Source organism: Bombina bombina, chromosome 6, assembly GCF_027579735.1.
Source record: "Bombina bombina isolate aBomBom1 chromosome 6, aBomBom1.pri, whole genome shotgun sequence".
Taxonomy (NCBI): domain Eukaryota; kingdom Metazoa; phylum Chordata; class Amphibia; order Anura; family Bombinatoridae; genus Bombina; species Bombina bombina.
In genome coordinates, this window is record NC_069504.1 from 546,222,774 (window position 1) to 546,250,680 (window position 27,907).

A 27,907-nucleotide genomic window follows, 5' to 3' on the forward strand; every position below is an offset into this window, starting at 1 on the left:
CTTGGGACAGATCTTCTTTCCCATTCATTTACACGTTATTTACCTATCGCATATAGCCGAATTCATAGTAACAACTGTTATAGCTTGCTTATGCTGTTAAAGCGTTTTATATTACATGTACAATCTTGCCTACTTTAGCAAAAAGGAGAAGATTTAGGGGAGAATGCATTCAGCTGGCGGCACGGAAGTAACCGGCCTTTATTTGGCTTGCGACCTTTGCGTAAAATCAGTAGAGAATACAAAGAGCAGCATAGTAGCGCAGTGATTGACGTGGGACTCGGAGTCAGTAAGCAAGGGGGCTGCTAATGGGCTGTCCCTGGAAGCAACCAATGGCTTTACGCTATTTCCGCTGTAGGGACTGGTGACACGTTGTAGACCACGGTGGCTCATTTTATTTTGGTAGTGGGAGTCCTACGGTGACAAATGTAATCTAGTAATTTTAATATCATTTTGTTATTCAACCCAACACCTAAAGCATAATACATTTAGCTTGAGAGCACCACGTATCTAGCAAACAATACTACATTATTGTGGACGTAGATTTTCAGTTTTCACATTTAGGGAGCAGTTTTTAATTCTCATAATCGTAGGCGTACTTTATATTGCGGGGAAGAGAAATGCATCACGAGTGGGAGAGTATTTTTTTGTGATGACTCAGTGTTCATGAAAACAAAATCTGCAACGTGTTGGCGTAGGCATCGCTTTATTTATGCCATACATTAAATGAGTGATTATCTGCAATGGTTTTAAATCCATCATTGAGGCAGAGTCTCTATTAGGCTTTACAAACATTTATAATACAAGTTTCCATTGATGTATGTAGGGAATGTTGTAGATGGTGTGTGTGTGTGTGTGTGTATATATATATATATATATATATATATATATATATATATATATATATATAAATTATATTGCAAGACAGCTGTTCTGTAGATAATTTACAGTCAAGCCATCAAGAAAACAGTGAAGTTGTGTGTAAATAGATGTATTCAGGGAATTCCCATGTGACTACCCGGAACAAACCTGTGTCACTAGTGATGACGTCAAAGCTACCGTGGTAACAAGCTTCATTGTTGAAGTTGAATCATAAAAGATGTGGACATAAGGATGCACTTTCCTGGAATGCTGCAAGGTTCTAGTTAGAATTGGTAGCTTGATGGTATTTTGCTGAGTATTGTTTGACTTTGATCATAATGTTTTAGCAGAAGCACTATAACATTACATATTGTTGTATGTAAACGATTGTGTCAAGGTACATACATGAATAACCATTCAAAATTATCAGTCTGTCAGCACTATAGAAAATAACACCACATTTGATGTTCTGTGTGCTTTCTTGAGTCATTAGGGTAAAATCAGTTCAAGCCTTAGCTTCCTTTGGATATTGCGTTAGGATATCAACCCACCTTTTTTAAAAATTACATTTCTTCAGCAAGTGTCTGCATCATGACCTGCATACGTGAACTAGCGCTGTCTAGCTGCGAAAATGCACTGAGATAAGGCAGTCAATGGCTTAGAAATTAGCATATCAGCCTGCATAGGTTTAGCTTTCAACAAAGAATACCAAGAAAACAAAGTAAATTGGAAAGTTGTTTAAAACTGCATGCCCTATCTGAATCATGAAATTTTTATTTTGACTAGACTGTTCTTTTTAAGACTATTGAGCCTACACTACTGTGTGTTTAACTCCTGAAACGGGTTAAACCCAAGTGCTACTCTGAACTTGCAGAGTACTGCAGGCACCCTTTTCATTTTTTTTTATTTTTGTTGGTGAATACTAGCTTTTTTAATGCTAGGGTCTACCATAACTTTAGCACATTTAAATTGCTTATATATTGCAGGGATCCATTATGGAAAATAATTAAAGGGCCATAATATTTGAAGTTATATGTCCTATTTCATTAGAGCATGTCATTTTAAGACTATAGGCCATACACTATTGTGTGTTTAACCCCTGCAAAGTGCCACTGCTGGTCCGGAGTGGAAACTATCACTGATCCAATTGACAGTGCTAGTTGCAAGAGTCAGATGTGCAGTTAGCGCTGCTGATTGGACCACTGCTGTTTTCCTGCTCTAGACCTGCAGTGCTCTGCGTCTTACGAGTAGCACTTGGATTTAACCCCTTTTGCAGGGGTTAAACACACTTAGTGCAGGGTGTATAGTCTTACAGCGACAGTAAAGTAAAAATTAAACTTTCATGATTCACATAGAACATTGAATTTTTAAACAACTTCCCATGTGGCCAAAAGCATACAAGCTGGGGCTGTCAATCATTTTAAATTAAAATCCGCCCCTACTTTAGGTGATGGAGAGGTTAAGACCACTGCTTAAAGTTGCGTGAGCCTGAAATGCTTAGCGCAAACTTTGTACCTTAAAAGATTTCAGTGAAAACATGCTAAGAAATCTACTTTCACAGTATGCCGCTCCTGGCTCTACTGAGCGGGTCTGTTTGTTTCCCCTAAGTGCATCGGGCGCGCTGTCTATTCATAGCAGTCTCGATTTCTCCATTAAACTCGATGTAACTCGCTCCTGCTACCAGACCAGAGTGGGAGCGAGTTACATTGAGCTTAATGGCGCGGTCGGGCTGGCTGTGAATAGACAGCATGTCCGATGCGCTTAGGGGAAACAAACAGACCCGCTCAGTAGAGCCAGGAGCAGCGTACTGTGAAAGTAAATTTCGTAGCATTTTTTTACTGAAATCTTAAGGTACAAAGTTTGTGCTAAGCTGATGTTATATAATTCTGCACTATGTGCAGAGTCATATAACATTATTTTGTGGGTTTACTGGCCCTTAAATAAATTGAGTCCTATTTCTGATCTCTGTACGTTTTTATTACATTTTTGCTATGAAGAAGAGGCATGTAAAAATGCCCAATATTGGACTAGGCTACGAGTGAAGTGCAATTTTTCACTCCTGCTCAAGCGTTAAGCTTGCTCGGAGGTTTTGCGTGTCGCATTATGCTAGTATTACAAGTTTAATTGCCCACGCAAAGAGACTAACTTCAAATATCGCGAACACTTTAACATGTTCCCCCATAGACTTCAATGGAGCTCGTAAAGTGGGGTAGAAAATGAACAACCATACTCGCAGGCAAACCTAATTGTATTTAACATTCCAATGTTCTTCACATAGCAGAATATGCTCTATTTTTGTTATGTCTGTTTTTCTGGTTAAATAAAAATCTGTACCTTTTTTTTAAAAAAAAAATATAAATATATATATATATATATATATATATATATATATATATATATATATATATATATATATTTATATTAGGGGTTAAAGGACAACTAAACACAGTAGAATAGCATAATCAATAAAGAGACAACACAAAAGCACTTAGTTTGAATTTTTCCATGTGACATCCATTAACCAATCACAAAATGCATATACGTATATTCTGTGAATTCTTGCACATTCTCAGTAGGAGCTGGTGCCTCAAAGTGTGCATTTAAAAATACTGTGCGCATTTAGATCATTAATGTGAATTGGAAAGTTGTTTTTAAATGTTTGCGCTATCTAAATCATGAAAGTTTAACTTTCACTTTAGTGATCTTTTAAACATATATTAAAAGTAAGCTTCAGATTACCAAAACACTATTTGAGGCTAGCTGAACACCATTCAACATCTAGCTCCCACTAGTGCATTGCTGCTCATGAGCCTACCTAGGTATGTTTTTGAACAAAGGATGCCAAGGGAAAAGGGGAATTTGACCTTAAATTATAAACTCTATTAAAATTGCTTACTCTTTCTGAACCATGAAAATGTAATTTTGGCTTTCATGAACCTTTTTTTGCGAACTACAATTGCTTGGAAGATTAAGAAAACTGACTAAGAATGAATAATTGCTAACTTGTAGTCTCTTTTTTTTTTGTCTTCTAGGTTTTCAGAATATAAAATGGATAGCAGCTTCGATTGTGATTGTGGTGAGCTGGAGCCACCTGATCATTAACAACGTTCTTCTATAATATAAGTTCTGTCACAGTTTCCTCTTCGAATGCACTGCACCTAAAAGTAAAACAAAATCAGAATAAAATAATTTATGGTGCTTACCAGCTCCATATGTCGCTGCTCAGGACAAGTTTAACACTGAATGTATCTGCACTGTGAGGAGGATGTTGATAAAAGCCCATTTTGGCATATTTATTCACATTTTTGTTAAATGTTAATCTGTTTTGCACACTAGAGCCGAGTGCATAGTATGTCATTTCATTCCGTTTCCGTTCCTGTGAGTGTTTTCTTTAAGGTCTTCTGGAATGCTGCATCTCTTAAGAATACTGTAATTTTTCTAGTCAATATTCCTGAGTGTAGGGTCCTTGCTTGTGAGAGACACCAGGCTTGGCAGGCTGGTATGCAATCAAAATAAAAGGAGTCAATTCTAAGTAAGAGCATTTTTTTATTATTATTTAGTCACCAGCAGTGGTTGCTCAAATATTTGGTATAGGCTAAAAGGTTGAGATAAAGAAAGTAGTAACCAACAAAATGGCAGAAAAGTTTGAAAGTCTCATGAACATTCACGGCTTTGATTTGGGATCTCGCTATATGGACCTTAAACCCCTTGGCTATGGTGGTAACGGGTTAGTTTTTTCTGCCGTTGACAACGACTGTGATAAGCGAGTTGCCGTGAAGAAAATTGTTTTGACAGATCCCCAGAGTGTTAAACATGCCCTGCGTGAAATCAAAATTATCCGAAGACTTGACCACGACAACATTGTGAAAGTATTTGAAATTCTTGGCCCTAATGGATGTCAGTTAACGGATGAGGTGACCTCCCTAACTGAGCTAAACTGTGTTTACATAGTACAGGAATACATGGAGACTGATCTCTCGAAATTGCTTGAGCAAGGCCCATTACGTGAAGAACATGCTCGGCTTTTCATGTACCAGCTGTTACGTGGTCTCAAATATATTCATTCAGCTAATGTGCTACACAGAGATCTCAAACCAGCAAACCTATTTATAAATACCGAAGATTTGGTGGTAAAGATTGGAGACTTTGGTCTTGCTCGTATCATGGATCCTCATTATTCTCATAAGGTGGGTATTTGCATGCAAATCTGCAATTTATAAACAAACTGTTGATTTCACATATGGTCAGTCTGCCTGTTGAGGAGGTGGTTTGATAGCTTACAATTATTTGCCAGTTAGATTGCACTGAAACATTAATATAATGGATGTATCCCATGTCTTTTTGTGTAGTCGATATGCACAAAATTTTATATATTTTCTTAGGTGCAGTTGACTTTATGATTTAAGAAAATCTTTGATAGTCTGAACTCTACAACTATGTATAATTACACACCAGAAAAGTGAGTGCCAGCAGGTCCATGCTTTAAAAATGCATGATTGGTTTAATTTAGACCAGGCATGTCCAGCCTCAATCCCAGTGCCCTTCATTTCTGTAAACCAAATTCTGTATGTCTGAAGCAGGGAGGGTTATTTTCACTACTGCATTTTATAATAGCTTCATGCAGGAAATGTGTACTGAAACCAATTCATATCTCCAACCAAGACATTGCTTGCTTTAAGGTTATGGCAATAGTGATGCCATGCTCATTAGATTTGACAAAGGGGAATTTTGTTTGTGATATTTCTGAGGCAAACGTCCTCTGAGTTTTGTCCCTGAAACAAATACATTTATTTTCTCCTGACACCTCTTGTCTGCTGAACCCACTGTCTTAAACCTTGTTTTCAGCTCTAGCCCTCATGTATCCCTAACTAAGATATATTTTCAGCCCTGTTTGGGCTGTTCAAAGGTTCCATCTCTGGTGGAAAATTCTTTAAATATGGTCTCTTAGAACAGTGTTTCACAAGTGTTTTTTTTTTTTTTTAAAGCAAGTAACCCTTTAGGGTTTTGCCATAAGTACACTAACTGTAACATGTAAATATTAAGTTAAAGAAAAGAGGCAATCCTGCATAGATATATTGCTGAAAATAGAAAAAATTAATTAAAAATCCTGAAAGCAAATGCAGCAAATACATTTGGAAATATAAAAGCAGCAAATAATAAACAAACTAATATTTAAGTTTCCACATCTACCTGCATCATTTCCACTGATCAGGCTTATTTTAGTGGGACGCACATGAGTATAGAACACTTTTACCTGGCACATTTTCCTTATATTTCACTGTATCTCTATATCTGGAACATGTCTCACTTTTACACAGTGATACGCACTTTACCTGCCACTCCAGGCCTCAAATTTCCATCACTGGCCAGATCTAAGTGAGTGAGCAGCTGATCAGCCCAGGCAGGCAATTCAAATCTGGCCTTCTAGAGGTGCTTAAGGGTAGAACTGATTTTCCGTGGCACAGGACAAAAAATAAAAAAAAACATGTAAGCCACTGAGGCCCTCTTACCACTGATCCACGTACCCCCAGGGGTACATGTTCCACAGGTTGAGAAACAATGTCTTGGAGGTACTGGAGTTGAGAAACACTATCCTAAAGCTTCAAGTTGTGACTTTGTTTTTATTCCTCTTTCTATTTTATAAAATGAATCACCAATCGCTTAAAGGGACACTGAACTCGCATTTTTAAGCAGCTTTCTAATTTACTCCTTTTATCAAATTTTCTTCATTCTCTTGCTATCTTTATTTGAAAAAGAAGGCATCTAAGCTTTTTTTTCTTGGTTCAGAACTCTGGACAGCACTTTTTTATTGGTGGATGAATTTATCCACCAATCAGCAAGGACAACCCAGGTTGTTCACCAAAAATGTGCTGCATCTAAACTTAGATTCTTGCATTTCAAATAAAGATACTAAGAGAATAAAGAAAATGTGATCATTGGAGTAAATTAGAAAGTTGCTTAAAATGACATGCTCTATCTGAATCACTAAAAAATTTTTTGGGTTCAGTGTCCCTTTAATCGAGCAATTTTAGTCATCTGGAAACAGGGTATATATATGATCTAATATAGCGCAACATCATGTGCATAGTCCTCCTTTGGGTTTGTGAATCCTAAATGCATAATTGTCCACTTTTTCTGTTAGATTTTAGCCCAGGGCTTCACAAGATTTTTCAGAAAGTTGGAGATCAAAGCCATCTTTTTAAAATGCTTATGTATGGCTTTAATGAAAAGGGATCTCCTGTGAGCTTCTTATACAATAGCGATGTCACCAGTTGTATATGGACCTCATTCAGTCAGCACTTCTGCTCCTTCAGTGGCAGCACTATGCTAAAAACAAAACCTCAATCGCACTCCCACATACCTTTTTTTTATTTAACCCAGCAAGGTTTCATATTACCGGGTCCCAGTGCAGACTAACACTGCAGGATCTGTCAAATACTCTCAGTAGTATATGGGGCAGCAGACTATTAGGTCCCCAGGCAGTTTAAAGGGACACTGAACCCAATTTTTTTTTCTTTTGTAATTTAGATAGAGCATGCAATTTTAAGCAACTTTCTAATTTACTCATATTATCACTTTTTCTTTGTTCTCTTGCTATCTTTATTTGAAAAAGGCATCTAAGCTATTTTTTGGTTCAGTACCCTGGACAGCACTTGTTTATTGGTGGGTGAATTTATCCATCAATCGGCAAGAACAACCCAGGTTGTTCACCAACAATTGGCCGGCATCTAAACTTACATTCTTGCTTTTTAAATATAGATAGCAAGAGAACAAAGAAAATTGATAATAGGAGTAAATTGAAAAGTTGCTTAAAATTGCATGCTGTATCTGAATCACAAAATAAAAAAATTGGGTTCAGTGTCCCTTTAACACCCTGGACCTGGGAAATACACACAAAGAATGGGCAGCAAAAAGAGTGGGTCTTTTAAATACGTTTCCCATATGGTATCATATATTGTAAGTGTGTGTAATGTCTGTTTATATTGTAGCTATTGAAATTTGTAGTCCTACAAAAGGACATATTTGAAAAAGCCATAGATCTTTTAATTTACTTATTTTTTTTTTTTTTTTTTTTTTTTTTTTTTTTAGGGTCATCTATCTGAAGGACTTGTTACCAAATGGTACAGATCTCCACGTCTTTTACTTTCCCCCAACAATTACACAAAAGCAATTGACATGTGGGCGGCAGGGTGCATTTTTGCCGAGATGCTGACTGGAAAAACACTGTTTGCAGGTTAGTTGAAATACTACAAATTAAATATAATGTATTTTGTATTAAAATAGATGCTGTTGTCTATTTGCTTGTTTTTGCCCCACCTTTTGTTTCGTGCGTGCATAAAAAGTTCATGGTTTTTTTTTGGGGGGGGGGTTTTCTTTTCTCTTTTTTTTTTTTTTTTTTTTTTTTTTTTTTAAAGTGTGCCACCAAGAGGTGTCTGCTTACATCTTTGATTCCTAATGCAAATTAGTGGACATTAGATCACTGCTTCAGCAGTTCATAATGTCACTTGAGATCCAACAAACCATATTGCATATAACAGAATTTAACAATGTGTGTGTATATATATATATATAATTTTTCTATGGATATTCTTCTTTATAGTAGTGTCTATTACATGCATTTATATGAAAATTGGTGTGTACTGTCCCTTTTTTAGTATAGAAACTTATGTAAAATAAACTATTTCAAATACAGATAGAAAGCTAAAGGAGATATTGGCAAACAATAATGCATCAGGTAAAATTGATCATTGGGAACAAATTAAAGGGGAGACGAATATAGACCTCAAGATAAAAGGTTAAAGGAACCCTCTTATTGCAAATACATATTTTTCCTATAGATAAATTACTTATGTGGGCGTTTCTGGGGAGGGGGACACTTTTTTTTTTTTTTTTTTTTTTTTTAAAAACCCTCTTTTTTTTTTTGTATTTTTTTTTTTTATTTATACACATGAGGTAATTAAATTGATTGCCGCCATTTTGACTCCATAGTTTGTCCAGGCAGGCACAAAGTTGCATGAGCGCCACCTTCATTCTCTTGATATCATAATTTTTTTTTTATTTATTTTTTTTACAGCAAGAATATAAGCTTAGGACCCGGCCCATTTTTGGTTCAGCACCTGGGTAGCGCTTGCTGATTGGTGGCTACATATAAGCACCAATCAGCAAGCTTTACCCAGGTGCTAAACCAAAAATGGGCCAGCTCCTATGCTTACATTCTTGCTTATCAAATAAAGATACCAAGAGAACGAAGACAAATTAATAGGAGAAAATTAAAAAGTTGCTTAAAACGCATGCTCTATCTGAATCATGAAAGTTTAATTTTAACTAGACTATCCCTTTAATTCTTAGTATTGAGATGTGTTATTTAGGTTGACCAGAAGGTGGTGCTAATCCATTAATTTCACATTCAATATTGCAACAAAATTGTTTCAGCACCATTTTTATTTTTAATATTGCATAACTATCAAAAACAAGTGCCTTTTACCACAGCAGCATTTATTAACCCCTGCATCAACTAACCACTATCTCCTTTCTTCTTCAATCCACATTTGCTCTCTACAAACACCTCACTCCTCCAGCACATAACTCTGCAGCCTCTCAGCTGCTTCCTGTTATGCTGTGCACCAAATTCCACCCCTCCCTCAGCACATCTGGACTTCTGTTAGTTATTAGTACTGCTCACACTGATAGAGATTCCTCTGCACTCCTCTTTGTACCATTGCTTCCTAGCATTAAAGTAAGTACACCTTACCCAACCCAATTGCCCACAGCATTTCTTTAAGTAACCCTATAAATGCCAAACAGCTCAAATTATTTATCTCATTTTCCATTTTTATTTTTCAGTTTTTCTCAAACTGAACCTGTATGATTCCTGTAGATTCTAATAAATCTCAAATTACCATGCAGTTTTTTGTCAGCCCTATAGTCACAAAAAGCATATTCCCTTGCATTATGCATCAGATGCCCTGCACCACCTCTGAAAACCACATGACCCAGCTCCCCTTAACTGGTTGTATGGATTGAACATTTGAGTTCTTTACTGAGCAACATACAATTTAAATACAATTTGAGCAACATGACTATTGACTTTCTGGATGTTAGAGTACTCAAAACTGAGGAAGGCATGGGGACAAACACTGATAGAAACTCTATTCTTCATGCTACCAGTTGTCATCCTCCAGCGTTGATATGCAATATTCCCAAAGCCCAATTTCAGAGGGTAATTGTGAACAACACAGATCCAGGAGTACGGGAGAGACAAATCGATTAAATGATAATACGCTTTTTGAAGCGGGGATAGAAACAGAAATTATTAGACATTAAAGGGACACTGAACCCAAATTTTCTTTCGTGATTCAGATAGAGCATGCAGCTTTCTTTTTTTTTAATTATTTATTTATGACAAAGACAGAGAAGGTTGCTACAATCTCGGTTACCAAGTATAAAAACATGTGTCACAGTGAATATACATAATATATAAATACATACTTAGGTAAAAAGCCATATAGGTTGATTTAAAGAAGAAAGAGTGCCCGTACATCATTCCAATCATTCAAAGTTATTTAGGGCACTAATAATTATAGAAGTAAACCATAAAAAATTGCATAGGGTAACCAGATAAACCTTTGTACAATAACTAGTCTTTCTTTGTCTCGGAGATTTCCCCCTTTTATCCCCCCCCCCCTATTGGAACAAGACGAACCACATCAACCAGGACCATGAGGAATAAAAAAACAAAAAAAGTGAAATAGAAATAATGATCCTCCCCCCCTCAAACCACCTCACTCGGCATCCGTTACCCACTCTTCCGGGAAGTGGCCCACTAAGATATTGATCTGGACAAACTCCGAATTTCTAAATGGTTTGATTAATTTTTTTTGTTGTAGTAAGGGCAGGGATCTTACAAATGGCTCCCATTTTTTAAAAAATACTTCTAAGTATTTATCTTGAGGGAATGGTACATTAAACTGTTCTGTTATGAATTGGTTACACAGTGCCATTTTAAATTGGGCCATAGTAGGTGCAGAAGATGCTTTCCATGATTTAAAAATGAGGTTACGTGCTGTTAGTATAATAGTATTTATCAGAGCATGCAGCTTTCTAATTTACTCCTATTATCGTTTCTTCATTTTTTTTTTTTTTTGGTATCTTTATTTTAAAAATAAGACATCTAAGCTTTTTTGTTGTTCAGAACTCTGGACAGCACTTTTGTATTGGTGGATGAATTTATCCACCAATCAGCAAGAACAACCCAGGTTGTTCACCAAAAATGGGCCGGCATCTAAACTTTCATTCTTGCATTTCAAATAAAGATACCAAGAAAATGAAGAAAATTTGATAATAGGAGTAAATTAGAAAGTTGCTTAAAATTTCATGTATTTATATATTATGTATATTCACTGTGACACATGTTTTTATACTTGGTAACCGAGATTGTAGCAACCTTCTCTGTCTTTGTCATAAATAAATAATTAAAAAAAAAGAAAGCTGCATGCTCTATCTGAATCACGAAAGAAAAAAATTGGGTTCAGTGTCCCTTTTTAAGAGATGAATATGAATGATTTGAGTATGGAGAACCCTCGAGAAGGAGTTACCAAGAATGTCCTTCATGACTAGATAGTCACCTGACAAGACCCCAGTAACGGCAAGTGTTGAATGGCTGACAGTCTCTACAGGTCCTACATTACCTTTTAAAAAATGGGGACCATCGAGAGAAACATACAAACAGTTTAAGAGATATTTAGGTTAAAACTGATGATAGGAAAGTGGATGAACCTTAGTGTTGAATAAAAAATGAGGATGTTACAGATGTGTTAGCTGCACTACTTGCAACAGCATGCTAACAGGAGCAGTTTTTCAACACCCATTGAAATCCAAGAAATTTGAAATTAAATATTTTGACATGTACAGCAAAGTACATTATCTAGCTCCTTAATTGTTCATGTGGATTGTTCTATGTCGTAAGACTAAAGATGATGCAAGAAACGAGACTGGCTAACCATCGAACAGCTATGCATCTCTGAAGAAGTGAACATTGGATCAGCCTGTAGCTTGACACTTTGTGGAGGCTGGCTATACCGTGAAGGATCTACAGTACATGGGTGGCGATAGTGCAAAGATTTTTTTGAAGAAAGAGACCAGATGGATCTAAATGTTGGATACCTTGACTCCCAGTGGCTTGAATACACATGGGTTACAAACCTAACATGTTTATGTATTCTTAACCTGGGGTTAGCACAGCCTACAGTGGAAATAGAGGAATTAACCAAAAAGTTGCATGCTGTATCTGCATCATGAATGTTTTTAATTTTGACTCTAGTGTCTCTAAGTGTGGTTTATAAAGAAACTAACCTAATGGCCATACATATTTCTCTTGTAAGGTGTATCCAGTCCACGGATCATCCATTACTTGTGGGATATTCTCCTTCCCAACAGGAAGTTGCAAGAGGATCACCCACAGCAGAGATGCTATATAACTCCTCCCCAACTGCCATATCCAGTCATTCTCTTGCAACTCTCAACAAGCATGGAGGTAGTAAGAGAGAAGTGGTGTAACATAGTTTTTTTGTTTTTTTTCTTCAATCAAAAGTTTGTTATTTTTAAATGGTAGCGGAGTTGTACTATTTTGTCCCAGGCAGAAAATAGAAGAAGAATCTGCCTGTGATTTCTATGATCTTAGCAGGTTGTAACTAAGATCCATTGCTGTTATCACACATGACTGAAGAGAGAGGTAACTTCATCAGGGGAATGGCGTGCAGGTTATCCTGCTATGAGGTATGTGCAGTTAAAATTTTTTCTAGAAGATGTGAATGCTAGAAAATGCTTCTGATACCTGATTTATGTAAGGTAAGCCTGAATACAGTGATTTAATAGCGACTGGTATCATGCTTACTTTCTGAGGTAATACTCTTATAGATTTGCAATATAAAACGTTTGCTGGCACGTTTAAACGTTTTTATATATACTTTGGTGATAAACTTTATTGGGGCCTAGTTTTTTTTTCCACATGGCTGGCTTAAATTTGCCTAGAAACAGTTTCCTGAGGCTTTCCACTGTGTTACTATGAGTGGGAGGGGCCTAATTTAGCGCTTTTTTGCGCAGTAACTTTTACAGACTGAGACATCCAGCTTCTTCCAGGAGTCCCCTGAATGCTATAGGACCTCTCTCAAGGGCTCTTAGGCTTTCCAAAATCGTTTGCTGGGGAAGGTAGGCCCACAGCAAGGCTGTGGCAGTTTGGTGTGCTGTTAAACGTCTATCGTTTTTTTTTATTCATTTTTTGAACTAAGGGGTTAATCATCCATTTGCAAGTGGGTGCAATGCTCTGTTGGCTTATTATACACACTGTAAAAATTTTGTTTGATTTACTGCTTTTTTTTCCCACTGTTTTTCAAATTCTGACAAAATTTGTTTCTCTTAAAGGCACAGTACCGTTTTTATTTTTTGCTTGGTAACTTGATTTAAAGTGTTTTCCAAGCTTGCTGGTCTCATTGTTAGTCTGTTTAAACATGTCTGACATAGAGGAAACACCTTGTTCATTATGTTTAGAAGCCATGGTGGAACCCCCTCTTATAATGTGTACCAAATGTACTGATTTCACTTTAAGTAATAAAGATCATATTCTGTCTTTAAAAAATTTATCACCAGTGGAATCTGACGAGGGGGAAGTTATGCCGACTAACTCGCCCCACGTGTCAGACCCTTTGACTCCCGCTCAAGGGACTCGCACTCTAATGGCGCCAAGTACATCTAGTGCGCCCATAGCGTTTACTTTACAAGACATGGCGGCGGTCATGGATAATACCCTGTCAGCGGTATTATCCAGACTACCTGGGTTTAGAGGAAAGCGAGACAGCTCTGGAGTTAGAAGAAATACAGAGCATACTGCCGCTTTAAGAGCTATGTCTGATACTCCCTCACAATATACAGAAGCTGAGGAAGGAGAGCTTCTTTCTGTGGGTGATGTTTCTGACTCAGGGAAAAAGATTCAACCTGATTCTGATATGTCTACATTTAAATTTAAGCTTGAACACCTCCACGTGTTGCTCAGGGAGGTTTTAGCTGCTCTGAATGACTGATACAATTGCAGTGCAGATTGGACAAATACTATGCAGTGCCGGTGTGCACTGATGTTTTTCCAATACCTAAAAGGTTTACAGAAATTATTACTAAGGAATGGGATAGACAAGGTGTGCCGTTCTCTCCCCTTCCTATTTTTAAGAAAATGTTTCCAATAGATGCCACCACACGGGACTTATGGCAGACAGTCCCTAAGGTGGAGGGAGCAGTTTCTACCCTATCTAAGCGTACTACTATCCCTGTCGAGGACAGTTGTGCTTTCTCAGATCCAATGGATAAAAAGTTAGAGGGTTACCTTAAGAAAATGTTTATTCAACAAGGTTTTATTCTACAGCCCCTTGCATGCATTGCCCCAGTCACTGCGCAGGGCGCTATGGCTTAAATAATGGTCAGCTGACGTTACTTCAAAGTCTAAGCTGCTTAACATTCCCTTCAAGGGGCAAACCCTATTCGGGCCTGGTTTGAAGGAGATCATTTCTGATATCACTGGAGGAAAAGGACATGCCCTTCCTCAGAATAGGTCCAAATCAAGAGCCAAACAGACTAATTATCGTGCCTTTCGAAACTTCAAGGCGAGTACGGCATCAACTTCCTCTAATGCAAAACAAGAGGGAACTTTTGCCCATTCCAAGTCGGTCTGGAGACCTAACCAGACCTGGAACAAAGGTAAGCAGGCCAAAAAGCCTGCTGCTGCCCCTAAGACAGCATGAAGTATCAGCCTCCTATCCGGTAACGGATCTAGTAGGGGGCAGACTTTTGCTCTTCGCCCAGGCTTGGGCAAGAGATGTCCAGGATCCCTGGGCGTTGGAAATTGTATCCCAGGGATATCTTCTGGATTTCAAAGCTTCTCCAAAAGGGAGATTTCACCTTTCACAATTATCTGCAAACCAGATAAAGAGAGAGGCATTCTTACACTGTGTTCAAGACCTCCTAGTTATGGGAGTGATCCATCCAGTTCCACAGGAGGAACAAGGACAGGGATTTTATTCAAATCTGTTTGTGGTTCCCAAAAAAAGAGGGAACCTTCAGACCAATTTTAGATCTAAAGATTTTAAACAAATTCCTCAGTTCCATCATTCAAGATGGAGACTATTCGTACCATCCTACCTATGATCCAGGAGGGTCAATACATGACTGCAGTGGATTTAAAGGATGCTTATCTTCACATTCCGATACACAAAGATCATCATCGGTTTCTCAGGTTTGCCTTCCTGAACAGGCATTACCAGTTTGTAGCTCTTCCCTTTGGGTTAGCTACAGCCCCAAGAATCTTTACAAAGGTTCTGGGGTCACTTCTGACGGTCCTAAGACCACGGGGCATAGCAGTGGCCCCTTATTTAGACGACATTCTGATACAAGCGTCAAGTTTCCAAATTGCCAAGTCTCATACAGACATAGTTCTGGCATTTCTGAGGTCGCATGGGTGGAAGGTGAACGAAGAGGAGAGTTCTCTATCCCCTCTCACAAGAGTCTCCTTTCTGGGAACTCTTAATAGATTCTGTAGAAATGAGGATTTACCTGACAGTGTCCAGGTTATCAAAACTTCTAAATTCCTGCCGTGTTCTTTATTCCACTTCTCGCCCTTCAGTGGCTCAGTGTATGGAAGTAATCGGCTTAATGGTAGCGGCAATGGACATAGTACCGTTTGCACGCCTACATCTCAGACCGCTGCAACTATGCATGCTCAGTCAGTGGAATGGGGATTACACAGATTTGTCCCCTCTACTAAATCTGGATCAAGAGACCAGGGATTCTCTTCTCTGGTAGCTATCTCGGGTCCATCTGTCCAAGGGAATGACCTTTCGCAGGCCAGATTGGACAATTGTAACGACAGATGCCAGCCTTCTAGGCTGGGGGGCAGTCTGGAACTCCCTGAAGGCTCAGGGATCGTGGACTCAGGAGGAGACACTCCTTCCAATAAATATTTTGGAACTAAGAGCGATATTCAATGCTCTTCAGGCTTGGCCTCAGCTAGCGACGATGAGGTTCATCAGATTTCAGTCGGACAACATCACGACTGTGGCTTACATCAACCATCAAGGGGGAACAAGGAGTTCCCTAGCGATGTTAGAAGTCTCAAAGATAATTCGTTGGGCAGAGATTCACTCTTGCCACCTATCAGCTATCCATATCCCAGGTGTAGAGAACTGGGAGGCGGATTTTCTAAGTCGACAGACTTTTCATCCGGGGGAGTGGGAGCTCCATCCGGAGGTGTTTGCACAATTGATTCATCGTTGGGGCAAACCAGAACTGGATCTCATGGCGTCTCGCCAGAACGCCAAGCTTCCTTGCTACGGATCCAGGTCCAGGGACCCCAAGGCAACGCTGATAGATGCTCTAGCAGCGCCTTGGTCCTTCAACCTGGCTTATGTGTTTCCACCGTTTCCTCTGCTCCCTCGTCTGATTGCCAAAATCAAGCAGGAGAGAGCATCGGTGATCTTGATAGCGCCTGCGTGTCCACGCAGGACTTGGTATGCATATCTGGTGGACATGTCATCCTTTCCACCATGGACTCTGCCGCTGAGACAGGACCTTCTACTTCAAGGTCCTTTCAACCATCCAAATCTAATTTCTCTGAGGCTTACTGCCTGGAGATTGAACGCTTGATTTTATGAAAGCGTGGTTTCTCAGTCAGTCATTGATACCTTAACCCCTTAATGACAACTGACGTACCAGGTACGTCATGCAAAAACTAACAGTTAAAGACAATGGACGTACCTGGTACGTCAGTTGTCTAATAGAGTGCTGGAAGCGATCACAAATGCTTCCGGCAGCTCTGAGGGTATTGCAGTGATGTCTCGATATGGAGGCATCCTGCAATACCACTTTACAAGCCTCCGATGCAGAGAGAGCCACTCTGTGGCCCTCTCTGCACCGGTAGCGATGGTGCCAGTGTCAGGGTGTGAGGGTGCGTGCGCGCATGCACGAGGGGTGAGTGTGCACGTGCGCGCATTAGCCACACTGACACCAATGAATGAGGGCAGAAAGGGAGAAAAGGTAAACAACATTTTTTAAATATAAAAGGATCTGGGCGGGGGGGGGGGGGGTATTGTGGGGGGCTGCTACACTACAGAAATAGTTTTTAAGTTAAAAATAAAAAAAATACTTTTTGGGGGGTTTTTGGGGCCAAACTGGGTACTGGCAGACAGCTGCCAGTACCCAAGATGGCGGTAATTAGGTAGGGGAGAGTGTTAGAAAGATGGAGGGGGGATCAGGGAGGTTGGGGCTAAGGCAGGGGTCCATCACAGCTAAAATATTTTATTATTTTTATTTAAAAAACAAAAACTCTTATTTAGTACTGGCAGACTTTCTGCCAGTACTTAAGATGGCGGGAACAATTGTGGGGTGGGGGAGGGAAGAGAGCTGTTTGGGAGGGATCAGGGGGTGGGATGTGTCAGGATGGAGGCTGATCTCTAAAATTAACCCTGCAAGCTCCCTACAAGCTACCTAATTTAACCCCTTCACTGCTGGGCATAATTAACGTGTGGTGCGCAGCAGCATTTAGCGGCCTTCTAATTACCAAAAGGCAACGACAGACATATAAGTCTGCTATTTCTGAACAAAGGGGATCCCAGAGAAGCTTTTACAACAATTTGTGCCATAATTGCAGAAGCTGTTTGTAAATAATTTCAGTGGGAAACCTAAAGTTTGTGACAAATTTTGTGAAAAAGTGAACTTTCTTTTTTTTTTTTTTGATCGCATTTGGCGGTGAAATGGTGGCATGAAATATACCAAAATGGGCCCTAGATCAATACTTTGGGTTGTCAAGGGATATTCAGGTATTCCTGACAGATCAGGGTTCCAATGTAACTAGCGCTAATTTTGGAAAAAAAAAGTGGTTTGGAAATAGTGAAGTGCTACTTGTATTTATTGCCCCATAAATTGCAAAGAACGTGTAAACATTGGGTATTTCTAAACTCAGGACAAAATTTAGAGGATGAAATGAGGGTGTAATACACATCAATGTGTATTACTGCCCTTAGGGGGCGCCTCCTATAGCCTAACAACTAAACATATGTTCAAACAATATCAGTTAACTAAATTAATACTTATAAGAGATATATATATACAGAAACATACATATATATAAAAGTGTACCAACATAAAGTCCAGTAAGTGATATAGATATAGTCCCAATCAGTGGTAAGTCCAAAAAAAACAGTAGTAGGCAGCTCTCGGTCTTAGGATGGTCTTCCTGAAAGATGGGTAACTAGAAAAAAAGAAAACACAGAGGCGCCAAACATGGCCTAGTATAGCCAGATACCAGATATAACAATTAACAGGGTAGCAATTGGATACTCACAAAGGAGACGCACCCAATGGTGCTATTGAAGCAGACTGGAGCCTCTCAGTGGTCCAGCTCACTGATGTGTCTCACGTATCAGTTGTGGTCCTTGGTGATGGTGATTAACAGGTTCCTGAGTGAACAAAAAATATGCAAACCATAGCCCAGTAACGTTTGTACAAGTGAATGGCAATCTGAGCAATCCTACTTACAAGATCCAAAGCACCTGCAGGTGCATACACTGCAAACTGGAACCAAACAGTCGCCCAGTAGACTGATCCCTCCAGGTGAAAGCAGATTAACTCTCAGGTGCCAATCAAAGTTTAAGCAGCATGTAAATGATATAAAGATTGTCCAAAAAGCAAGTGTATTTCTGTAAAAATCTTTATTAAAATGCGACGCGTTTCTCAGCTATAACAAGCTGTTTCATCAGGCTAAAAAATTATAAAAACACATTCAGAATACACTTGCTTTATACAAAACTAAACCTACTAATTAGCCAATCAGATGGCTCCAACCTTGATGGTCATTAAGTGTTAGCACCTGTCTGCTAGAAGGTTGGTATGGCAACCAACAGCCCAAACATAATTTAGTACAGATACCAAACTTCAGCAGACCATACTAGTGACCAAATCATCGTTTGTGTGCATCAAAATAAATCATCATTGTGTATTGATGATAATAAAAAACATAAGCAAAACACTGTTAAGAACAGGAACACATTTCCTATAAAATTGTACTTCATGAAATATAAATAAACAAACTAATACATATAATGATATGTTTCCCATACCTATTCAGTCTACATAAATCGTGCTTTTATAATTTCAGCCTTAACTTCCTCTTAAAAAATGTTAAATTAAATATGCGACTTAATAACAAGTTAAGGACAGGCAAAGCAATGCTGTCAAACTTATTGTTGAACTAATGTTGCAAACCCAAGTGTTCGTTAATACGACTCCTGCTTCCTGATGTCAAATAGCACAATAGCTGATTCTTCAAAAATAAATGGGTGGAATTTGTTTGACGAAAATCTTATGAGACCTTGATGACAGGTGTATATTAACAGCCGCTGGGTATAAGGCTATTTTATGTGCGATCCTTGTATGTCAGTGTGTTTACCACTGATCCGGTGGCTTGTCGGTGTTTAACCGGGTTTATCTCTATATGCAGTATTGCCTAAACATTTGGGTGTAAACTATTTGTATAGCATAGAATCCTACACCAATGGCTGCTTTGGCCTGTGTGGGTGGGTGTGAACTATTCCTATAACGTATAAACATGTACCAATGATTACATAGGCATGTGCAGATGGGATTGGCTTAACCTGACAACGTCAGCATACTGTGTGTCAAGCGTACAACCTCAATCTTGCGTGTAGAGGTGTCAACCCACGCAACCTCCGTGAACGACAGTTCAAATAACATTATGCGATCCTATCTATTTGGCAGGGGATGTTATATCCAAAGTATATCTAGGCTGCCTGCACTCATAAATAGAGCGTTGTGTCACAACTCTGAGCACCAAATGTAATACTGTCATAGACATCTAGTAGGCACTCGGTTCTAATCAAAACATATAGTATTATTATGTTGAATTTATCCGACCTTTGTAATCATATGCTGATAATAAAATATCAAATTGTGTTTATCCATGATGTGATGATATAGTGAGATTAGTGATGTGAGATAGGGTGATGTGCAGATTGTGCTGTAATGATCTGCCATCATCATGGTTATGAGTGGGAAGTGTATGATATTAATATGTGATTAACAACATGTAGTGTTAGATCGTTCTTAGTGAATATTATAAGTGTAATGTGTATGGTGTTAGTGTGTATTCTACTGTGAATGGTGTGTGGATCATACTTTAAGGAGAATGTAATGTGCTGTGCAAACGTGTGAGTGATGGCCCAATCCAACGGGCACTTCTAATAGTGATATTCTCTACGTGGTGTATGAATAACATACTGCTAGAGATATAGGGGAAGGAAAATATGAAGAGAAAAGGAGGACTCTCTCATACCAGAATATAAAAGTTAAAATAAAAGAACTTTCTAAACCAGATATTAGCCCTGGCTATAGGGCTAAAACAAAGGGGTTCAGGTGCAGGAATTAAGGTACCTATACCATCACCTTATTGGTCTAAGTGGGTATTAAAACCATATTTGTGACGTATAAGCAGTCAATGTTATTTATAAAAAACTAATAATAAGTTAAGGCACTGGTCATTTCACTAGTGTAAGGGGATACCGTCTTCTAGTAAATAGAGGTAGGCGCAGCATATGTCTGCTTTCTAAATCCATTGGATAGGGATAGGCACAGCTTAGGTCTGCTTTCTCGGTCCATGCATCAGCATAGTCGTGGAGGCCATATATAAAGAATTACACATCTGAAAGAATAATACCTGGGTTAACTAACCATTATTTGAGAATGGTTGATATAGGACCCTATATGGTACATGATACAAGGGAGCAGTCTGCCTTGTTGGAACACCCTAAGGTGAACGTGAAGGGATAATGGAAGGGACTCTTCCTGTGCCAATAGAAATTAGGCAGAGGCAAGTGAGTTCCCTAACCGTTGAACGGAGACAGGATTGTTCCCTATATATTCTGAGTAACCATAACTTGTTAGATCTGCCTTAGAGATGATTACGCTGGTAATAGGTCAGATCAAAAAGAAGCCATGTCTAGATTTTCATTCAAGCCATAAGGCTGTAATGTGACTAATTTCTTGATCCAAAAGGATTCTCTTCTCCTGAGAGTTATAAAAGCATCCTTATTGGATCTGGATATCATCTCTATGGGTGTTATCCTCATGGGGTCTTTGAGTGTTTTATGGAGATTCAGACAGTGTCTTGAGACACTGTGAGATTTAGATAATTTTTTGATGTTATATGAGTGTTCCCCCCATCTTTTTTTGACCCTGCGGCAAGTGCGGCCCACATATTGCACCCCACATTTGCAGCTAAGCAAATATATTACAAAAGATGTTTCACATGTTATACGATTCTGAATCACAAATGATTCTCCTGTAACAAAAGATGTGAACGATGATACTCTGTGTGTTATGAAACTGCACATACCACAACGTTTTCTAAAACATTTTGATACCATAAGTTTCTGTTTGTTAATGTCCCGTGGAATGCCTGGGAATAAATTATTGTTGGTGTATTTGTCCCTGACAATTTTGCTCGGCGCTAGAGCTGTTTTTAGGGTTGGTGCCCTCCTATAAACTACCTTGGGTTTGTCACCCAAAAGTTGCTTAAGGGTAGGATCATTGGTGAGGATAGACCAATGTTTCTTGAGAATTTTATTTACTGCAAGGTGGTTAGAATTATATCTGGTAATGAAGAGGGGGGGATTAGTATCCTTGAAGACAGTCTGGTTTCCAGCTTTATTAATGAAGTAATTCGACCTATCTTCTTTCCTGACCCTATCCATCTCCCTGGATATCAGGTCTGGTGGATAGCCTTTTTCAAGAAATCTCTCGCCAATAATTTTGGCCTGTGTGTCATAATCATCAATTGATGAACAATTTCTCCTAATCCGTCTAAATTGTCCGTAAGGGACATTCGTTTTCCAACATTTATAGTGGTTGCTCTCAAAGTGGAGAAAACTGTTGCAATCAACTGTCTTGAAAAAGGTTTTTGATGATACGTGTCCATTTGGAGAACTACCAAGGACTAAATCAAGAAATTCAATTTGTTCCTTTTGAATGTTATATGTGAAAGATATCCCGAAGTTGTTATTATTCAAATGTGTGACAAAGTTATGGATATTTTCCTCAGTGCCTTTAAAGATGAAAAGGAGATCATCAATATAGCGGCCATAGAACACCAGGTTCGCTCCAAACTGTGAGTTGTAGATATACAGGTGTTCAAAGCTACCCATAAAAAGGTTAGCAAAGCTTGGAGCGAACCTGGTGCCCATGGCCGTCCCCTTCACTTGAAGGTAATATTTGCTCTGGTAGAGAAAGTAATTATGTTTCAATATGAAACTGATCAGTGTAATCAAAAAATCAACTTGTTCACCAGGCATATATTGATCCTCTTCCAGGTAGGATCGCACAGCTCTAATACCTAACTCGTGTTGGATGTTGGAGTATAAAGCTCCAACATCACATGTGATCCACCAGCATTGTTCATCAAAGGTATGGTTTTTGAGTTTCATCAATAAATCAGATGAGTCCCTTATATAGGAGGGTAAGGTTATAACAAATTTCTGTAAGAACTTATCAATATATGCTGATAGGGAATCAGTCAGGCTTCCTATTCCAGCAATAATGGGTCTACCTTGCGGTTTAATGGGGTCCTTGTGGACCTTGGGTAGATGGTAATAGAAGGCCGTGCACGGGTATTTGGGTAGACAAAAGTCTCTTTCCAGTTTGGTAATAATACCCATGTCAAAGCCTTTTTGTAAGATTCCCTGAAGTTGGTCATAGAACTTGGATGTAGGGTCCCCACATAACACCTCATAATACTCTTTATCATTGAGGATACGATCGGCTTCAGTTAAATAGTCCTGCATGTCCTGCAGGACTATCGCCCCACCCTTGTCTGCCTGTCTGATCACAAGGTCAGATCTTTTAATGAGTCTGGTCAAAGCTTTCTGTTCTTTATAGTTAAGATTATTTTTATATCTTAATTTTTTCTGCTTTTTGGCCAGTTTCTCTAGATCCTCCAACACTAGGTTGGCATATATCTCTATGTGGTTTCCACTACTCTTCGGTGGAACAAAAGAGGATTTTGGCCTCAAATTGGTATGAATATATCCATCATATAGATCTTCTATAAGCATGCTGGGTTCATATACCAGGCAGCCATCACTTAGATGGGCATCCATTAGGTCTGTGGTAATGGGTCTCATAGAATCATCTTTAAGCTTTTTTTCAGCAAAATATTTCTGTAGTGATAATTTTCTTACATAGCTGTTGATGTCTACAAACATCTCGTACATACTAAAATGGTTGGACGGGCTGAAAGAGAGACCCCTCCCCAGAACTCTAATCTCATCATCCGATAGTGGATGGGATGATAGATTAAAGATCCCCTTCTTGAATTTTTCTAATTTTTCCTTTTTGCGGGTGATGGATTTACCTCTAGATCCTCGTTTCCGAATGGTCTTTTTTGTCTTTGGGGCAAAGACAGTCCCCCATGGCCTTGCCATACCGGAGGATCCTGATGTAGGTGGCCTGGCCCTAAAAAAGGAGAAGGAACTTGTGGGGTGTTAGTATTCCTATTTTCACCATTTTTATTCTCCAAGTTATGTAAAACTTGGAATCTGTTAGGATGTGAGAAGCTATGTTCCTGTGATCTTTGGTCAGTATCATTAGATCCCATCGTATGATGGTATGGTTGTTGCCTGTAAGTATTGTGATGGTTATGTCCTGGGCTATTGGAAGCTCCCTCAGTATGTTGTTGATACGTATTAAGTGTGGATGGGTACATATTGGAGGTGGAAGGATATTCCCTATTCTTGTGATAATGTTGATTTTGATTGTGTACCCTTTGGTTCGCATAATTGTTATGTGATTGGTGGCTCGGTGTAAAAGTTTTATGATGTGACATATTGGAGTTATATGTGTTAGGGGTGAAATTGGTGTTGGTCCACGGGGACTTAGTGTCCCTGTAGGGGGGACCAGGGGGTCTCCTGACTCCAGTCTGTATTTCACTTCTATTGTTGTTATCTGCATTATAATTCTCTTGGTTGTGCATGTATCTATTATGGCCATTATGTCTTGAAATCCTATTCACACGATTGTAGGTGTAGACTAAGCCCTTAGAATAATCATCATCATCTCTCTCCATTTTCTTGTTTTTATTGCTGATGATTTGCTGTTGATATTCATCAGCTTTATCATATGTGTTCTTCATAAGATTTTCAAATTGGGGTGATGATTTGTGTGTGTCTATTTCTTTTTGGAGGTTGTCAATTTCAAGGCCTACTTCATCTACCAACACCTGTCTGTGTTTGATCAAAATCTCCATAAGGGTCATAGAACAGGTGTTTAGAGCACTCTCCCATTCTTTAAGCACCCCTTCATTATTTTTGAAGGAGCAGTTTTTAAACATCCTAAGTCCCCTAGGGATCTGATTTTTATTCTTATATTTTTTGAGTGTATCAAGATCCCACCAGTGTCTGTGTTCTGTTTTTAGTAACGCCTCTAGTTTGTTAAAAGAGGACTGTAGAGACAGTGGTGGGTTAGATCCTACCGGACTTGACTGTTCTATGCATGCCCTCTTGTTAGCTCTTTCTGAAGATGACAGCATTTTGGAAAACAATAACAAACAATATTGCTATTCCAAATTGTTGGTTCTACCAATAAGTGATAAGTGTATGAATTGATACTATTAGAGTGATAATAATCAGCAACCTATAGTTTAAAAACTGATATAGGTAGGTGTGCGATCAAAATAGAGTAGGTTACTCTAATTTAGAGATAATAGATATATATAAAATGCTAAACTAAACAACAAACCACTATAATGGAGTACAGCTCCCCTATAGGTGACCTAGATAGTGTATAGAGGATGAAATGAGGGTGTAATACACATCAATGTGTATTACTGCCCTTAGGGGGCGCCTCCTATAGCCTAACAACTAAACATATGTTCAAACAATATCAGTTAACTAAATTAATACTTATAAGAGATATATATATACAGAAACATACATATATATAAAAGTGTACCAACATAAAGTCCAGTAAGTGATATAGATATAGTCCCAATCAGTGGTAAGTCCAAAAAAAACAGTAGTAGGCAGCTCTCGGTCTTAGGATGGTCTTCCTGAAAGATGGGTAACTAGAAAAAAAGAAAACACAGAGGCGCCAAACATGGCCTAGTATAGCCAGATACCAGATATAACAATTAACAGGGTAGCAATTGGATACTCACAAAGGAGACGCACCCAATGGTGCTATTGAAGCAGACTGGAGCCTCTCAGTGGTCCAGCTCACTGATGTGTCTCACGTATCAGTTGTGGTCCTTGGTGATGGTGATTAACAGGTTCCTGAGTGAACAAAAAATATGCAAACCATAGCCCAGTAACGTTTGTACAAGTGAATGGCAATCTGAGCAATCCTACTTACAAGATCCAAAGCACCTGCAGGTGCATACACTGCAAACTGGAACCAAACAGTCGCCCAGTAGACTGATCCCTCCAGGTGAAAGCAGATTAACTCTCAGGTGCCAATCAAAGTTTAAGCAGCATGTAAATGATATAAAGATTGTCCAAAAAGCAAGTGTATTTCTGTAAAAATCTTTATTAAAATGCGACGCGTTTCTCAGCTATAACAAGCTGTTTCATCAGGCTAAAAAATTATAAAAACACATTCAGAATACACTTGCTTTATACAAAACTAAACCTACTAATTAGCCAATCAGATGGCTCCAACCTTGATGGTCATTAAGTGTTAGCACCTGTCTGCTAGAAGGTTGGTATGGCAACCAACAGCCCAAACATAATTTAGTACAGATACCAAACTTCAGCAGACCATACTAGTGACCAAATCATCGTTTGTGTGCATCAAAATAAATCATCATTGTGTATTGATGATAATAAAAAACATAAGCAAAACACTGTTAAGAACAGGAACACATTTCCTATAAAATTGTACTTCATGAAATATAAATAAACAAACTAATACATATAATGATATGTTTCCCATACCTATTCAGTCTACATAAATCGTGCTTTTATAATTTCAGCCTTAACTTCCTCTTAAAAAATGTTAAATTAAATATGCGACTTAATAACAAGTTAAGGACAGGCAAAGCAATGCTGTCAAACTTATTGTTGAACTAATGTTGCAAACCCAAGTGTTCGTTAATACGACTCCTGCTTCCTGATGTCAAATAGCACAATAGCTGATTCTTCAAAAATAAATGGGTGGAATTTGTTTGACGAAAATCTTATGAGACCTTGATGACAGGTGTATATTAACAGCCGCTGGGTATAAGGCTATTTTATGTGCGATCCTTGTATGTCAGTGTGTTTACCACTGATCCGGTGGCTTGTCGGTGTTTAACCGGGTTTATCTCTATATGCAGTATTGCCTAAACATTTGGGTGTAAACTATTTGTATAGCATAGAATCCTACACCAATGGCTGCTTTGGCCTGTGTGGGTGGGTGTGAACTATTCCTATAACGTATAAACATGTACCAATGATTACATAGGCATGTGCAGATGGGATTGGCTTAACCTGACAACGTCAGCATACTGTGTGTCAAGCGTACAACCTCAATCTTGCGTGTAGAGGTGTCAACCCACGCAACCTCCGTGAACGACAGTTCAAATAACATTATGCGATCCTATCTATTTGGCAGGGGATGTTATATCCAAAGTATATCTAGGCTGCCTGCACTCATAAATAGAGCGTTGTGTCACAACTCTGAGCACCAAATGTAATACTGTCATAGACATCTAGTAGGCACTCGGTTCTAATCAAAACATATAGTATTATTATGTTGAATTTATCCGACCTTTGTAATCATATGCTGATAATAAAATATCAAATTGTGTTTATCCATGATGTGATGATATAGTGAGATTAGTGATGTGAGATAGGGTGATGTGCAGATTGTGCTGTAATGATCTGCCATCATCATGGTTATGAGTGGGAAGTGTATGATATTAATATGTGATTAACAACATGTAGTGTTAGATCGTTCTTAGTGAATATTATAAGTGTAATGTGTATGGTGTTAGTGTGTATTCTACTGTGAATGGTGTGTGGATCATACTTTAAGGAGAATGTAATGTGCTGTGCAAACGTGTGAGTGATGGCCCAATCCAACGGGCACTTCTAATAGTGATATTCTCTACGTGGTGTATGAATAACATACTGCTAGAGATATAGGGGAAGGAAAATATGAAGAGAAAAGGAGGACTCTCTCATACCAGAATATAAAAGTTAAAATAAAAGAACTTTCTAAACCAGATATTAGCCCTGGCTATAGGGCTAAAACAAAGGGGTTCAGGTGCAGGAATTAAGGTACCTATACCATCACCTTATTGGTCTAAGTGGGTATTAAAACCATATTTGTGACGTATAAGCAGTCAATGTTATTTATAAAAAACTAATAATAAGTTAAGGCACTGGTCATTTCACTAGTGTAAGGGGATACCGTCTTCTAGTAAATAGAGGTAGGCGCAGCATATGTCTGCTTTCTAAATCCATTGGATAGGGATAGGCACAGCTTAGGTCTGCTTTCTCGGTCCATGCATCAGCATAGTCGTGGAGGCCATATATAAAGAATTACACATCTGAAAGAATAATACCTGGGTTAACTAACCATTATTTGAGAATGGTTGATATAGGACCCTATATGGTACATGATACAAGGGAGCAGTCTGCCTTGTTGGAACACCCTAAGGTGAACGTGAAGGGATAATGGAAGGGACTCTTCCTGTGCCAATAGAAATTAGGCAGAGGCAAGTGAGTTCCCTAACCGTTGAACGGAGACAGGATTGTTCCCTATATATTCTGAGTAACCATAACTTGTTAGATCTGCCTTAGAGATGATTACGCTGGTAATAGGTCAGATCAAAAAGAAGCCATGTCTAGATTTTCATTCAAGCCATAAGGCTGTAATGTGACTAATTTCTTGATCCAAAAGGATTCTCTTCTCCTGAGAGTTATAAAAGCATCCTTATTGGATCTGGATATCATCTCTATGGGTG

General features: G+C 38.7%; 1 protein-coding gene across 2 annotated transcripts in view; it reads left to right on the plus strand.

Moving 5' to 3' along the window:
* The window catches only part of MAPK6 (mitogen-activated protein kinase 6), a 134,533-nt gene that overhangs the window by 85,770 nt on the left and 20,856 nt on the right, over positions 1-27,907 (plus strand). For both annotated transcript variants that reach the window (XM_053717480.1, XM_053717479.1), the window contains exons 2-3: positions 3,891-5,045; positions 7,948-8,092. In XM_053717480.1, the coding sequence (XP_053573455.1) occupies positions 4,491-5,045; positions 7,948-8,092 (700 nt within the window). In that variant the 5' untranslated portion in view covers positions 3,891-4,490. The remainder of the gene's footprint in view (positions 1-3,890; positions 5,046-7,947; positions 8,093-27,907) is intronic.